The sequence below is a fragment of the Thalassophryne amazonica genome, chromosome 11 (assembly GCF_902500255.1).
Source record: "Thalassophryne amazonica chromosome 11, fThaAma1.1, whole genome shotgun sequence".
Taxonomy (NCBI): domain Eukaryota; kingdom Metazoa; phylum Chordata; class Actinopteri; order Batrachoidiformes; family Batrachoididae; genus Thalassophryne; species Thalassophryne amazonica.
The window spans coordinates 27261220-27278677 of NC_047113.1; the positions used below are offsets into that span (position 1 = coordinate 27261220).

At 43.3% G+C, this 17458-nt stretch overlaps 1 protein-coding gene across 3 annotated transcripts in view; it reads left to right on the plus strand.

Moving 5' to 3' along the window:
• slc43a1a (solute carrier family 43 member 1a) overlaps positions 1–17458 on the plus strand; it is a 49755-nt gene that overhangs the window by 23114 nt on the left and 9183 nt on the right. For all 3 annotated transcript variants that reach the window (XM_034181671.1, XM_034181670.1, XM_034181672.1), the window contains exon 6: positions 17348–17440. In XM_034181671.1, the coding sequence (XP_034037562.1) occupies positions 17348–17440 (93 nt within the window). The remainder of the gene's footprint in view (positions 1–17347; positions 17441–17458) is intronic.

The following is a 17458-nucleotide window of genomic DNA, read 5'->3' on the forward strand; positions in this document are numbered from 1 at the left end:
TCAGTTTGTTGTTGCTCACATGCTTCTGGCAGTGTGTCCAAAGTGTGGTAATTAGAAAAAATCAACATGTCAATGATAGAAATGTGTCATGAGCTTAATGCTCGCGTCAGAGTGGGCAAAACTTCACAACAGAGGTCAGCGGCTTTCCACTGGCGGCGTGTAAAGGCATTGCCACCGAGGTGTGGATAACATAGGGGGATGTAAGGTTCGACTAAATTCAGATGAAGCTGATTCATGGTGGCACAACACAACATGCCTGCTCAACTGATGATGATGATGACGACCATGACGCACAACTGATAAGAAGTCTATAAGTAAAGCCCGTGTGACATTGTGACAGAGAGAGCAAACTGATTAGTTGCATATTACAATTTTTTTTGTCTGGTGGCAAAATCAAGTAATCCATTGGTCTCCTGTGGCGTTGGGGCTCTGAGAATCAACAACTCAGTGGCGCCTTCTGATCAGAAGAATCTGCCGGGTACTCTGAGGTCCAGATAAAAAAAGCACACAGCCACACAGTTTTTTTTCTTCAGTCTGACCTCGAACAGCTGTGTCAGGAACTGTCCTCTCTCCACTCATGCAGAATTCACACCCCACACAGGAGCTTTGGCCAATCAGAAGCCCAATCTGAAGCATCGGACAGCTGTAGGATATAAACACGAGTATCGTAAAAGTAAATAACAACTAGAGGACAAAACAGTAAACAAATGTGCAGACGGGAAAGCTCTCCGCTTGATGTTGGCTTGAACTTTTGAGCACGCATAAAACCTTTTGACGGACTGGGTGGAGATTGGCTGATAAAGAACTCATTTTGTGGATGGGAAAGGGCTTTTGTCAGACCAAAATGAACACAAACAGAAATCCAAAATTCGTACTAGCTCCTTATACGTTTCCTTGATCCGTCACAGTGTGACACAGCCTTGAGCCATATGCCTGTTTTACACCAGAGGCATTGTGTGTTCTTCATGGCTGCATCGCTGAACATCAGCAGGTCATGTGCACAAACACATTTACACAACAGCATTTCTGTTCTACAGCGAGCCTGCTCTTTCTGCATTGTATGTTTTTGATAGTGACTATCCACTAGTTATTTAGTGGTATTATGTCAGTATGAAGACCTACAGATCATTTCACTTCACTGTTTGTGTTGAGAAACACTGACAAATACTGACCTCACACATGGTACACGACATGCCGAAATTATACCGACTTACTGCAGTCACTGCTCCAGCTGTAACCTGTTAACCTGAATGAAAGCTTAAGAAACTCTGCAGCCGTCATGCACACACAACACAAATGGTGAGAAATAAGCCTTATTCCACCAAGATGACAGTTGGCATATAAATGCACAGATTCTAAGCATGGGATTTTAAGACAAATATTTAGGTTTATAGTTGTTCAGGTTTTTTTCTTTCCAATCAAATTAATTATAACATTCTCATCGGTTTCATCTTGTGAGACAAAAAAGACAAATAATATGAAATCTTTAAAAATATAAAAGTAGTCACCTGTTTGTTACTACTACATACTCAGAAAACATGGGGACAGCACTCTAATCCAACAGAGACTAATTTAGGCATGAGTAGTTTTATATTCATATTTCTTCACACATATGCACTCAAAATTTACATGGTGTACTCTAAAAAAAAAAATAAAACAGTGAACATCAGAGTAAAAAGGGGGAAGTGGAGTAATATAATTTTACAGATGAATGTCATATATATGGTGGATTCACACGAGATAAGAATTCTTGGTATAAATGGCTACTCAATAAATGGATAGAATACACGACCATCACCCCTAAGAAAGAATGTGTGGCTGTATTATTTAATCTGCATCCTGCAGAAGATGCACAGTGAGAGAATGCACAAAGCTCAAGTGCTGACATGAACATGACCACGTAGAGCCTGTAGCCAGATTATGTGTAAAAAGATTCAGAAATATATTTATGTTCTATACCCGCTTATTGCAATTAAGGTTCATGGGGGTCTGGAGCTGATCCCAGCAGTCACTGGGTGAGAGGTATGGCACACACTGAACAGGCCGCCAGTGTATCACAGGGCTGACACTTACAGTCAGACAAACTCATTCACACCTAACTTTAGTTTAAATTTCCAATTCCAAGTAACCTGCATGTCTTTGAAAGTGGGAGGAAGCCAGATCACCCAGAGAGAACCCACGTAAACATGGTAAGAACATGCAAACTCCATACAGAAAGGACCGGGTTGGAAGCAAACCTGAGACTTTTTAGCTGTGAAGCAACAGTGCTAACCACTAAGCCACCATGCTGCCCGTGTGAACAGAGTGATAAAGAAATTCTACATAGATAAAACCCAAGTGTGAATGTCAAACCTCTGCTGTTGCTGGCCTGATTGTCTTCCAGATATCTCTTTGAGCACCGCCATACTTGATATAAACAGTGGAAAACTCCTTTTTTATTTTAATTTAACCAGCTTAGTCCCATTGAGATCGAGATCTCTTTTGCAAGGTTGACCTGGGCAATTATAAAGTTTCCAATTCACCTAAGCTACATGTCTTTAAGTGTGGGAGGAACCTGGAGCACCCAAAGAAAACCCACGCAAACACTGGGAGAACATGCAAACTCTACACAGAAAGGCCAAAGGTGGGAATCAATCCCATGACCTTCTTGCTGTGAGGCAACCGTGCTAACCACTAATCCATATGATAGCCTTTTCCAAAGGATATCACGGAATATTTACTGACGTGTGTAATCACACAGGAATAGTATCATATGTGGTAAATTCTACGATTTATTGTATAGGATGTAAAAGTCAAAGGATTCTTTGCTGACACAGGAGCACAAAATCCATTAAAAACAATGAAATGGCACATTTGTTTGGGACTGAAATCATTGAGAAACTCAGGTGGTAACGGCATTACCACACCTCACCATTTCAAACTAATCCTGACTGAATAGGGCTTAAGAGTAACAATGAGTGTAAATGTCAATACATATGTGAAGTTTTGCAAAATTACAACCCCCAGCCAGTATGGACAGAAGCATTTTGGGTATTATTCAGAGTTTGGCCTCAGTTTTTTTTCTGTCAGCACATCAATGCACTGTTGTTGTCGATATTTCCAAAATTTAAATGTTTCTACTGTTGCTGAATAGATACGTGGAGACGGAGCTGCTGCAGCACTGTGTCCTTGGAACAATTGAGTAGAACACTTTTGGTAATTAATCAACATTGCTGTGTCCTCTGTTTGTCAGCTGAGGAAAAGGTCCGTGCTGTGACTGATTGTGAGCATTTGCGTCAGCCATGTGTTTATCTGTGTGATGTGTCACCTGGTCAAGTGCATTTTATTGCTGTCACATACCGGCTGTCCTGGCAGGTATTTGGGTTTACTCTTTGTGTTGGTACAGTGTGTCCTCATAGCTGCACCACACATGACTTTTCCCACACAAGGGGAAAAATCTATTTGTGTTTCCACCAATAACGGGCTGTGGTTCGTCACACACCCACCCCACAGCTCTGCCCACGTACCCCCCTACAAACCACTGCGGACCAGTCTCTTTCCTATTCATTTATGGTGACCTTCTGTCCATTTCCTTACTCGCTGTTTCTCTGTTGTGCCCAACAGTCTGCATAAATTTCCACTCATGTATGTGTGCACGCTCATGCTCACACAAGACATGAGCATGCAACACAACACAAGATACCTTAAGGATGGGCAGAGTGTCCTCTGTGACTTCTCTCCTGTCCACCGCATCTTGAGTGCAGCTTAAAGACTGTTAGCTGTGCATGTGTGTCTCACTGTAGCCTGCTGACAGTCCAAAATAAAAGGCTGTTTGACAGGAAGACAAACATTAAAAAGGCAGATTGTTCCAGATGAGATGTGATCCCTCAAAATGGAGCTGAAACGTGTAATAGTCATGTGGCTTCATGCCACATGACTATTACACATATTCCTACACAATTTAAGAATCTGAGGCAAACGTCTTGTCATCACTGAATATGTGAGATTGCAGTTAGAAGTGACTGATAGTGAGTGATGCCCAAATGAAGTCTCGTGGAGCATTTGGTGTTTTTTTCTGAGCCCACTAGATGGCAGTGTCTATCCAAAAAAAGTGAAAAGTTCAATGCCTTTTAGTCTTATTAAAACATTTATTTATTTTCTTCATGTGAAAACCCTTCCAGACAGGACAGGCAGTGGCGTAATGTCATAAGATGTGTGTGTATGCACAATGCCTTTCTGGTGGATTTGATGAACGCTACACAGATGTTCAGTAGTCGGTTGAGTTGGGCACCTGCCATTAACCCCCAAGGCTCACTTTTCATTCAAGGTCACGGGGGGGGGGGGGGGGGGGGGGGGGGCGGTCTGAGTGCATTTTGTAGCATCTGTGGCACTTGTTTACTTTGTTAAGACCTAAACTCGATTGCTATTTTTTGCACAATATTAACTAGTGTAGTAACATTGACCTCCACGCTCTATCTGGCGACTCTTCCCGAAACAATATTTCAGTTACTGTGGAAAATTAATCATTGATTTTTGTAATTATTAATTTTTTTTTTTTTTTTGTAATTTTGGGAAGGCACATTACGGCTGAGTTGTTGAAGATTTTTCAGTGCAATGAATTGTGAAAAAAGTCATTTGCCTCCACTGTTTTTGGATTACGTCAAGGACGCATAAATTAAACATTCTAATAGAAATAAAACCATCTGCGTGTCAGTGTATGTGGTTGTTTTAGGCGGCTCTTTTGTCATGTGAAAGTCAAATGACACTGTAAACATTCATAAATGTTCTGGCGTGTCAGTGAGCTGGCATGCACAATAAGACTGGCATGAAACAGCCACACCTAATTGACTCGTGTTAATAATTTCATCAGTTCTTTAGTTACTGCAATGTGTCAGTAATAAGAAAACTGCAAAGAAACCCGTAAACTATAAAAATCAATCAAGTAACATTCCTTATTAGACTGTATTGAAGGTCATGAACTTTTCCTGGTTTTTTGTGTGCACATTTCTGCGTGTACAGTAATAGGGTGATTCTTAGACTACGGGCACTTATTATGTCCTTTGATCATATTGTATGAAAAACAGAAAAAAAGGGGAAATTTCACACTTTTATAGTTATCTTTACAATGAAAGTGTTTTAAGAAATTTGTTCTAGTAGTCTATGATGACTTTTTCACCTTTTTTCAGCATCATTATATGCAAATATTGCAGTTTTGTGCTTGTCCCACACCCAGACTTTGATCTTCAATGATAAAAATGAATCAATCAATCAATCAATTTTTTTTATATAGCGCCAAATCACAACAAACAGTTGCCCCAAGGCGCTTTATATTGTAAGGCAAGGCCATACAATAATTATGTAAAACCCCAACGGTCAAAACGACCCCCTGTGAGCAAGCACTTGGCTACAGTGGGAAGGAAAAACTCCCTTTTAACAGGAAGAAACCTCCAGCAGAACCAGGCTCAGGGAGGGGCAGTCTTCTGCTGGGACTGGTTGGGGCTGAGGGAGAGAACCAGGAAAAAGACATGCTGTGGAGGGGAGCAGAGATCGATCACTAATGATTAAATGCAGAGTGGTGCATACAGAGCAAAAAGAGAAAGAAACAGTGCATCATGGGAACCCCCAGCAGTCTACGTCTATAGCAGCATAACTAAGGGATGGTTCAGGGTCACCTGATCCAGCCCTAACTATAAGCTTTAGCAAAAAGGAAAGTTTTAAGCCTAATCTTAAAAGTAGAGAGGGTGTCTGTCTCCCTGATCTGAATTGGGAGCTGGTTCCACAGGAGAGGAGCCTGAAAGCTGAAGGCTCTGCCTCCCATTCTACTCTTACAAACCCTAGGAACTACAAGTAAGCCTGCAGTCTGAGAGCGAAGCGCTCTATTGGGGTGATATGGTACTACGAGGTCCCTAAGATAAGATGGGACCTGATTATTCAAGACCTTATAAGTAAGAAGAAGAATTTTAAATTCTGTTCTAGAATTAACAGGAAGCCAATGAAGAGAGGCCAATATGGGTGAGATATGCTCTCTCCTTCTAGTCCCCGTCAGTACTTTAGCTGCAGCATTTTGAATTAACTGAAGGCTTTTTAGGGAACTTTTAGGACAACCTGATAATAATGAATTACAATAGTCCAGCCTAGAGGAAATAAATGCATGAATTAGTTTTTCAGCATCACTCTGAGACAAGACCTTTCTGATTTTAGAGATATTGCGTAAATGCAAAAAAGCAGTCCTACATATTTGTTTAATATGCGCTTTGAATGACATATCCTGATCAAAAATGACTCCAAGATTTCTCACAGTATTACTAGAGGTCAGGGTAATGCCATCCAGAGTAAGGATCTGGTTAGACACCATGTTTCTAAGATTTGTGGGGCCAAGTACAATAACTTCAGTTTTATCTGAGTTTAAAAGCAGGAAATTAGAGGTCATCCATGTCTTTATGTCTGTAAGACAATCCTGCAGTTTAGCTAATTGGTGTGTGTCCTCTGGCTTCATGGATAGATAAAGCTGGGTATCATCTGCGTAACAATGAAAATTTAAGCAATACCGTGTAATAATACTGCCTAAGGGAAGCATGTATAAAGTAAATAAAATTGGTCCTAGCACAGAACCTTGTGGAACTCCATAATTAACTTTAGTCTGTGAAGAAGATTCCCCATTTACATGAACAAATTGTAATCTATTAGACAAATATGATTCAAACCACCGCAGCGCAGTGCCTTTAATACCTATGGCATGGTATTAAAATGGTAAAAAAAACGTTTTTTTCTAATGTTTTAAAATATCTCTGAATAAAATATCAGTAAAATAATCAAAACATAATTGGGGTATTCAATGTCATACAATTGTTGTGATTTTTTTAAACAAAATGTAGTTGTCCCACACTATTGCCGTAATTTCCACCACAACACTGTAATGTCCCTTTAAACAGTTTGTATGAAAGATTGTTTGGGTAGTTTCTATGGAGATAAACAGTGACATCAGAGCACATGTATATAGCGCCAAATCACAACAAACAGTTGCCCCAAGGCGCTTTATATTGTAAGGCAATGGTGTGGTGGAAATTTAATTTACAAGGCCAATAGTGCCCGTAGTTAAAGAATCACCCATTTATTGATGATGTAATGACAGCCATCTCCCCAGTGCCTTTACCTGACATGCAGCCCCATATCATCAATAACTGTGGAAATTTACATGTTCTCTTCAGGCAGTCATCTTTATCAATCTCATTGGAACGGCACCAAACAAAAGTTCCAGCATCATCACCTTGCCCAATGCAGATTCGAGATTCATCACTGAATATGACTTTCATCCAGTCATCCACAGTCCACGATTGCTTTTCCTTAGCCCATTGTAACCTTGCTTTTTTTCTGTTTAAGTGTTAATGATGGCTTTCCTTTAGCTTTTCTGTATGTAAATCCCATTTCCTTTAGGCGGTTTCTTACAGTTCGGTCACAGACGTTGACTCCAGTTTCCTCCCATTCGTTCCTCATTTGTTTTGTTGTGCATTTTCGATTTTTGAGACATATTGCTTTAAGTTTTCTGTCTTGACGCTTTGATGTCTTCCTTGATCTACCAGTATGTTTGCCTTTAACAACCTTCCCATGTTGTTTGTATTTGGTCCAGAGTTTAGACACAGCTGACTGTGAACAACCAACATCTTTTGCAACATTGTGTAATGATTTACCCTCTTTTAAGAGTTTGATAATCCTCTCCTTTGTTTCAATTGACATCTCTCGTGTTGGAGCCATGATTCATGTCAGTCCACTTGGTGCAACAGCTCTCCAAGGTGTGATCACTCCTTTTTAGATGCAGACTAATGAGCAGATCTGATTTGATGCAGGTGTTAGTTTTGGGGATGAAAATTTACAGGGTGATTCCATAATTTATTCCTCACAATTGAGTGAGTCCATATTTTTTTCCCTCTTCTTGGTCTAAAAAAGTAACCGTTACTGACTGCCACAATTTTTTTTCCTGATTTCTTATAGTGTTTCTTAAAGCCAGAAAGTTGCCATTTGAAATGACTTTAGTTTTTTGTCATGTCTGTGATCTGCTTTTTTTTCTACAAAATTAAACAACTGAATGAACATCCTCCGAGGCCGGTGATTCCATAATTTTTGCCGGTGATTCCATAATTTTCACACCTTGGAGAGCTGTTGCACCAAGTGGACTGACATGAATCATGGCTCCAACACGAGAGATGTCAGTTGAAACAAAGGAGAAGATTATCAAACTCTTAAAAGAGGGTAAATTCCATAATTTTTGCCAGGGGTTGTATATATATGTGTGTGTGTGTGTGTGTGTGTGTGTGTATATATATATATATATATATATATATATATATATATATATATATATATATATATATATATACTCAACAAAAATATAAACGCAACACTTTTGGTTTTGCTCCCAGTTTGTATGAGATGAACTCAAAGATCTAAAACTTTTTCCACATACACAATATCACCATTTCCCTCAAATATTGTTCACAAACCAGTCTAAATCTGTGATAGTGAGCACTTCTCCTTTGCTGAGATAATCCATCCCACCTCACAGGTGTGCCATATCAAGATGCTGATTAGACACCATGATTAGTGCACAGGTGTGCCTTAGACTGTCCACAATAAAAGGCCACTCTGAAAGGTGCAGTTTTGTTTTGTTGGGGGGGGATACCAGTCAGTATCTGGTGTGACCACCATTTGCCTCATGCAGTGCAACACATCTCCTTCGCATAGAGTTGATCAGGTTGTCAATTGTGGCCTGTGGAATGTTGGTCCACTCCTCTTCAATGGCTGTGCCAAGTTGCTGGATATTGGCAGGAACTGGTACACGCTGTCGTATACACCGGTCCAGAGCATCCCAAACATGCTCAATGGGTGACATGTCCGGTGAGTATGCTGGCCATGCAAGAACAGGGACATTTTCAGCTTCCAAGAATTGTGTACAGATCCTTGCAACATGGGGCCGTGCATTATCCTGCTGCAACATGAGGTGATGTTCTTGGATGTATGGCACAACAATGGGCCTCAGGATCTCGTCACGGTATCTCTGTGCATTCAAAATGCCATCAATAAAACGCACCTGTGTTCTTCGTCCATAACAGATGCCTGCCCATACCATAACCCCACCGCCACCATGGGCCACTCGATCCACAACACTGACATCAGAAAACCGTTCACCCACACGACGCCACACACGCTGTCTGCCATCTGCCCTGGACAGTGTGAACCGGGATTCATCCGTGAAGAGAACACCTCTCCAACGTGCCAAACGCCAGCGAATGTGAGCATTTGCCCACTCAAGTCGGTTACGACGACGAACTGGAGTCAGGTCGAGACCCCGATGAGGACGACGAGCATGCAGATGAGCTTCTCTGAGACGGTTTCTGACAGTTTGTGCAGAAATTCTTTGGTTATGCAAACCGATTGTTTCAGCAGCTGTCCGAGTGGCTGGTCTCAGACGATCTTGGAGGTGAACATGCTGGATGTGGAGGTCCTGGGCTGGTGTGGTTACACGTGGTCTGCGGTTGTGAGGCTGGTTGGATGTACTGCCAAATTCTCTGACACGCCTTTGGAGACGGCTTATGGTAGAGAAATGAACATTCAATACACGAGCAACAGCTCTGGTTGATATTCCTGCTGTCAGCATGCCAATTGCACCCTCCCTCAAATCTTGCGACATCTGTGGCATTGTGCTGTGTGATAAAACTGCACCTTTCAGAGTGGCCTTTTATTGTGGGCAGTCTAAGGCACACCTGTGCACTAATCAATGGTGTCTAATCAGCATCTTGATATGGCACACCTGTGAGGTGGGATGGATTATCTCAGCAAAGGACAAGTGCTCACTATCACAGATTTAGACTGGTTTGTGAACAATATTTGAGGGAAATGCTGATATTGTGTATGTGTAAAAAGATCTTTGAGTTCATCTCATACAAAATGGGAGCAAAACCAAAAGTGTTGCGTTTATATTTTGTTGTATATATATATATATATATATATATATATATATATATATATATATATATATATATATACACACACACGTATACGAGGTCTGTCCATAAAGTATCGTACCTTTTTTTTTTTTTTTTTTTAACTATATGGATTTGATTCATATGTTTTCACATCAGACAAGCTTGAACCCTTGTGCGCATGCGTGAGTTTTTCCACGCCTGTCGGTGACGTCATTCGCCTGTGAGCACGCCTTGTGGAAGGAGTGGTCCCGCCCCGTCGTCGGATTTTCATTGTCTGGAAATGGCGGAATGATTTGGGGTTTTTTTCCATCAGAGTTTTTTCAGAAGCTGTTAGAGACTGGCACCTGGAAACCATTCGAAAAATTTATCTGGCTTTCAGTGAAAATTTTACGGGCTTCACAGAGAATAAGGTCTGTTAGTACAGCTTTATGGACCCCTTTAAGGATGCTCAGCGCACCGTGCTCCAAGCTGCGACGACACAGCACAAGCCACTGGACCATTTCCGAGCTGATGGCTCTGTGGATACGAGACCGTCGTGTGCTCTTTCTCTGGTTATCACAAGAGCTGGACATCAGCCATTTTCTGGCAGATTTCACTTTTAACAAGAGATTTTGTCATGGAAAGCCGCGCGGAGGCTTCGTGCGTCACGACCGATTCACTTTGGAAGTGAGACAAAGGAACACCTCCGTTTCGGCGTGTCAGAGGACAAGTTTGGACATGTCCAGCTCTCCACAATTTCACTGATACTTACTGGACTGGTAAGCATTGAAAGCTGAGATAGACATGCCTAGTTGCTCACTGCATTGTAGAGGATCCATGCCTAGGCCTTATCCAAGCCTGTGGATTAGTTGGCATAATGTGTAGCCAACATAACTCACCTCACCTTAGTGTTGATTACTAGGTTCATGTAAGGACACTGCTGCCTTACAGTAGTCAAGCTGGTGTCAGGATATCCTGTTCATGTTGAAATAACAGCTCTGATGCATGTTTACTGTAGATAATATTGGTCTGTCCAAATTTACATCTCACTCATTTGGACTTGGCATTAATGGAAAGATAACAGGCCACAACTGTTAAGTGTTGCACATGTGGAATTTGCCTTCCATCAGTGTTTGCTGAGCGTAGCGGCCTGTTTGGTTAGTGAGCTTATTGTCAATTGCCAATTATTGTCAGAACTCGCTGCTGGAAATTAGTGACCGGAAGAAAGAAACTAGATAGCGACATTCTAGCGAGTGGAAAGAACGCCACTATAGAAATACTGTATCAATGGGGAAAGTCGCCATTCTATTCTGTATTGTAAACCTTTTTGTAGAATGGCCCAAGCAGTGGGTCATCCCTTTGGGTCTGGTCTGCTTGCGGTTTCTTCCTCAATATCATCAGAGGGAGTTTTTCCTTACCACTGTCGCCTGTGTACTTGCTCTGGGGGTTGGTAAGGTTAGATCTTACTTGTGTGAAGCACCTTGAAGCAGCTTTGTTGTGATTTGGTGCTACATAAACTAAATAAATTGAAACTGAAGTACATTCTGGCTCATTATAGCAACCTGGGTCTGCCCTTAGATATGTTCATGGTAAAAAAAAGAAGTGACTTTTGATTAATTTCTAATAGTAACCATGTCACCATTTAGCTACTATAAACTTGGGAGTTACAAGCCTTCAAACCCAAATCCCCAATGCCCATCTATTTGCATTGGGCAAAAAATTTGAACTTGCACCGTGACCTTGACCATTGTGCCCTGATCCTCAAACCCTAATGCATTCATGCTTGGGAAGAACTAACTAATTGTGTTAAAAATTTCTGAGTTTGTTTTTGTGAAATAGACACTCTCCAAGGAAGAGGTTCTTCAGGAGCTGAAGGAGTGAAGTCTTACAGTTAGCTCTTGGTTGCTTCATGCAACTTTACTCCAGTGTGTGTGTGTGTGTGTGTGTGTGTGTGTGTGTGTGTGTGTGTGTGTGTGTGTGTGAGTGATAAAGAAGAGAGAGGTGATGAGGAGAAGCTGCAGCTTTGTGATTCTTGCTGAAAACTCTGCTGCAGTTGTGCTTCGGTCAGATCAGTGTCTCCGTCGTTGTCCACTATTTGTTTCGTCTCCCCCCATATTCCACTTCTCTAAACTCCAGCACTCATTAGGCTGTGTTTTGGCCCCCCACCCCCACCCCCATAAAACTTTAATTAAACTCGAGGTCAGTCAGCACCCTTATGAGCGAGCACACCGGGAGTCGAGATTAAACTGATTATCCGTGACAAGCGAGCACTACCCAAAATCCCATTTGTGCACGTCACTGTGACACCAGTTGACCTTCATGTGCCTTCGGAAATTCACGTGATCTGTCCACCCCACTGGACATTTAATGGAACTGCCAGGACACGGCAGTGAGAATCGCGCCTGCTGCTCACACATGCACGCTCATTCGTCACACACGTTGTGACAAATTTGACATACTCAGGTTTCTGTTGCAACGCAAACAGCTACAATGGCAGTAAGGGGCACAAACTCCCAAAATCACCACAGACAGCATGCAAGCTGCAGGTCAGAGGGGTCGTGACCTTGGAATCAGTGAAGCAGTTTTTCCATATCTTAGAGTCTGTAGCACAAAATCTCCTGTTTACATGCCGTCCCTGTTTCAGTCCTCAAGGTGACCCACGCTCCCCTCCAAACATTTGGCCTGCTAGTCTCCACCCACCCACACATTATTTTCACTGGCATGTGCACACAAAGTCACACACACCTTCACAGCTTGTTCTGTACAGAGGAGTCAAAAAAGCAGCTCTAAGAATGTCAACATGAAATAATGTTCCTGGAAATCAGAACTGAGAAGTTATTTCAGTGTTACATGAGGAGGGAAGCGTGCACCACATGCCAACCTGTTTTGTTGTCAGAGCGCTCCATATGGAGCGAGGTCAAACGTTTCAAAAAGACTCCATGTAGGTTCAAAATAACCGAAGCAAAAGCCCTGAGAATCAACCGGTGATAAACTTGGGTTTTATGACACTCTACAGTGGTGAATTTTATTATCATTATTTGTTCAAAGGGTGTACGAAATGGGCAAAAGTTTGTGCTCTTCCAATGGTCAGTTGTGTCAAGAGCCAAAAGACCACACAAAGAAACAAAACAAAAACAACAGCACTGGTGTTGCTGAAAGTTTTAGTCACACCAGTGCAGGAAGATTTGAATATTTTCTTTCTTTAAACGGAAGGGGTACCAACAATTCCACATGTGTATTGTTTTGTATTTTTTTTTTTATTTGAATGAATTTGGATTTCCATGAATTCACAAATCAATTGTCTGTTTCATGCTATGTCTGTAACACAGGATTGGGGTTATTGAATTTCAGTTAACATTTTTTAAAATTTCATCTCATCTCATCTTCAGTTGCTTATCTGGGATCGGGTCGTGGGGGCAACAGCTCCAGCAGGGGACCCCAACTTCCCTTTTCCCTTCCCACCGCTGACTGGGAGATACTGAGGTGTTTCCAGGCTATTGTGGCGATATAATCCCTCCACCTAGTCCTGGGTCTTCCCCGGGGTCTCCTCCTAGCTGGATGTGCCTGGAACACCTTCATAGGGAGGCACCTAGGGGCCATCCTTACCAGATGTCCGAACCACCTCAGCTGGCTCCTCTCAACACAAAGAAGCTCTGAGCTCCTCATGGGTGACCAAACTTCTCACCTTATCTCTAAGGGAGACAACTGGCCACCCTCCTAAGGAAGCCCATTTCAGCCACTTGTACCCGCGATCTAGAGCTTTTGGTCATGACCCAACCCTCATGACCATAGGTGTGAGTAGGAACGAAGACTGACCATTAGATCGAGAGCTTTGCCTCTTGCCTCAGCTCCCTTTTCGTCACAACAGTACAGTAAAGCGATTCTCCGGCCAATCTCGCGCTCCATTGCCCCCTCACTCGTGAACAAGACCGTGAAGTACTTGAACTCCTTCACTTGGAGCAAGACCGCATTCCCTACCCAGAGTAGGCAATCCATCCGTTTCCTGCTGAGAACCATGGCCTCAGATTTAGAGGTGCTGATCCTCATCCCAGCCACTTCACACTCAGCTGCGAACCGATCCAGTGAGAGTTAGAGGTCACAGGCCGATGACACAAACAGGACCACATCATCTGCAAAAAAGCAGTGATGAGACCCTGAGCCCACCAAACTTAAGACCCCTCTCCCCCTGATCACGTCTCGAGATCCTTTCCCTTGAATATCACAAACAGGACTGGTGACAAGGCACAGCCCTAGTGGAGGCCAAACCCGAACACAGCTCTCGCTTTGTGAGTACAGAGACTGGATGGCCCTGAGAAGGGACCCCCCTCACTCCATACTCCTGCAGCACCTCCCATAGTATCTCCCAGGGTATCAGATCATACGCCTTCTCCAACTCCACAAAACACATGTAGACCGGATGGGCATACTCCCAGGCACCCTCCAGGATCCATGTGAGAGTGAAGAGCTGGTCAGTTGTTCCACGACCAGGACAGAACCCGCATTGTTCCTCTTTAATCAAAGGTTCAACTGTTGGTGGAACCCTCCTTTCCAGCACCCTGGAGTAGACTTTACCAGGGAGGCTGAGTCATGTGATGCCCCTGTAATTGGCACACACTCTCTGGTCCCCTTTGTAAATATGGGGACCCACCACCCAGTTTGCCACTCCTTAGGCACTGTCCCAGGACCATCAATGCAATCTTGAAGAGACGTCTCATCCATGGCTCTTATCAGGCTCCGGGGCCTTGCCCTGACCTGCGGAGTTGTTTGACTTCCGTCAAGGAAATTGATGATAATCCCTCCATCAGCTTCCAGCTCTGCCCCTACTATAAAGGGTGCTCCAGTCTGATGCAGGAGTTCCTCAAAGTCTTTCTTCAAGCACCCAATTAACTCCTAAGTTGAGGTCAACAGAGTCCCATCCTTACTGTAGACAGCTTAGATGGTTACCCGTTTCCTTTCCTGAGGTGCCTCACAGTCAGCCAGAAGTACCTTGGTGCTGACTGAAAGTCCCTTTCTTCAGTTGGACGTGCTTCCTTGACCACCCAGTGTCCACCATGGTGTTTGAGGGTTGATGCCCCTTGAGGCACGTAAGACCTTCAGGCCACAGCTCCCTGCTTGCGCTTCAGCAATGGAAGCTTGAACATTGCCCATTCTGGTTCAATGCCCCAACCTCCGTAGGATGCCAAGAAAACCTCCACCGGAAGTGTGAGTTGAAGAACTGTCAGACAGTGGGATCCTCCAGAAGTCCTAGTTCACCTGCATTATCCGTTTGGGCTTACCAGGTCTGTCCAAAGTCCTCCCCCAACCCCTCGAAGGTGCAGGGGAGGCGACCCTCTCGTCTACCGGTGTAAATTCCAACGTTGCAGCGCTCAGGCGGGGGCTCGTGAGTATCCTCACACCTGACCGGCGCCTCACACCCTGGGCAATTTCAGAGAACAATAAGATCCAACCACTATTAAGGAGAGTGGTTCCGGAGCCGAGGCTGTGTGTGGAGGCGAGGCTCACCAGATCTAACTGGTAGCGCTCCACCTCCTGCACAAGCTCTGGCTCCTTCCCCCACAACGAGGTGACATTCCAAACCCTCAGAGCTAGCCTCTGCTGCCCAGGTCTGCTCGTCGAGGCTCTCGACTTTCACTGTCACCCATGGGACAGCGTACCTGACTCCAGGAGTTCCCCCTGCAGGTGGTGAGCCCACGGGATGGAGATGGAAAGTCCACATTGCTTTTTCGGGCTGTGCCCTACCGGGCTCTGTGGCCACCAGGCGCTCGCTGACGGGCCCTCTGTGCAGGCCTGGTTCCAGACGGGGGCTCGGGCTTCTTTCGGGCCAGGTCACATTTCCTCTGCCTCTTTCTGTCATAGTGTCTTGTGAAGCATTCTTAGTCTGGCCCCTCGCCTGAGACCAATTTGCCATGGGAGGCCCTACCAGGAGCACAAAGGCTCCAGACAGCACAGCTCTCAGGTTCACAGGGACACACAAACCTCTCCAACATGATAAGGTGATGGTTCCCGGAGAAGTTTTTTTTTTTTTCTTGTTTCTCAAAACAAGAAAATGGAAATGGATCATTTTGCATTTAAACAGTTATTCCTAAGCTTTGGAAAATGTTTAGAAAACCGAAGCATGCACCCTGTAAAAGGCAATGAATGAGGAGATAGATAGATAGAAATCAGTTAATAACTCAAAAACAAAAAAATACTCTCATCTTTTAACTCACCATATTAAAACAGCATATCATGAGGATAAAGCTACTAAAATTTAGTGAACTTTTAAGCACCGTATCAATCCAGAAAGCAAATTTGTTTTGCTTATGTAATGTCCTGCATCTCAATGATCTTGAATTTGTTTAAAAAATGTGAATTGATGCCCAAACTGCAGCTGCAACTTTGTTTTTTTTGTTGTTGTTGTTGTCTGCCATTCTGACATGAGGGTGGCGTGCAGTTGTGGAACTTTCACAGCACAGGAAAGTGAGAAACAGAACAGACGTTGTTCTGTGAAATGTGACGCAGTTCAGTTATCAGTGACAGAATAAACCTGTTACACATACCACACACTTAAAACCTGACATGTGATTAGAATCATGACTGACCAATTTTGATTCTGGAAACCTGCACAGTGGATCATTGTCAGCTGAGCTGTGTGAGCTGTGATACCACCCATCGTCGCATATATGCTACAATCTCTGACTCAAATATGCAACTTACCAAATTGACCTGTATGCCTGTTGTCGCAAATTTGCAACATACCATCATTATTATAACATTATAACATAAAGTCATTACCAGAATACCCAATATTACTATCTAGTTTTTGTTCAAAAGTGAAATTAATAATCTCAACATTATTTACCATCTACTTAAAGGCAAAAACACACACAAAACATTTTTTTATATACAGCTATATAAATTCAGGTGTTAAGGGGTTAAAACAGTTGACCTTACATGCGCTGCCCACGCCGACCAATGACTTAGGGCATGCACGGCAGCACACTGGGACCAACAAGCCCAAATCATTAAAACCCCAATCACAATGACAAAGTCTGGTCATGTGAGTAACGAGAGTTTAGACTGTGGTTAATGAATGAATGTGGCGTCCGGATTTAACCGGGGTCATGACTTTGATCTCCATTCTCATGACACATAAACTAATATTTTTTTAATGAGTCTGACTTGCTTTGTGTGTGTGTGTGTGTGTGTGTGTGTGTGTGTGTGTGTGTGTGTGTGTGTGTGTGTGTGTGTGTGTGTGTGTGCGTGTGTGCGTGTGTGGTGTGTGTGTGCATGTGGACCCTGCACTGTGCTTCCATATAGCTGCTGCCTGCCCTCTATTGTTCAGAGTGCTGTACTGCACCTGTACAAAACTGCAGTTTGACTTTTTCTCTCTATTTTTTTCTAATCTCTCTTTTCCTGTGTCGTTGCAGCTCCCAAACATGTTCGGTGCTCTGAGCTCCACCATTATGTCACTGATGATAGGATCCTACGCCTCGTCTGCCGTCACCTTCCCCGGAGTCAAAGTAAGCCACGCAATTCTG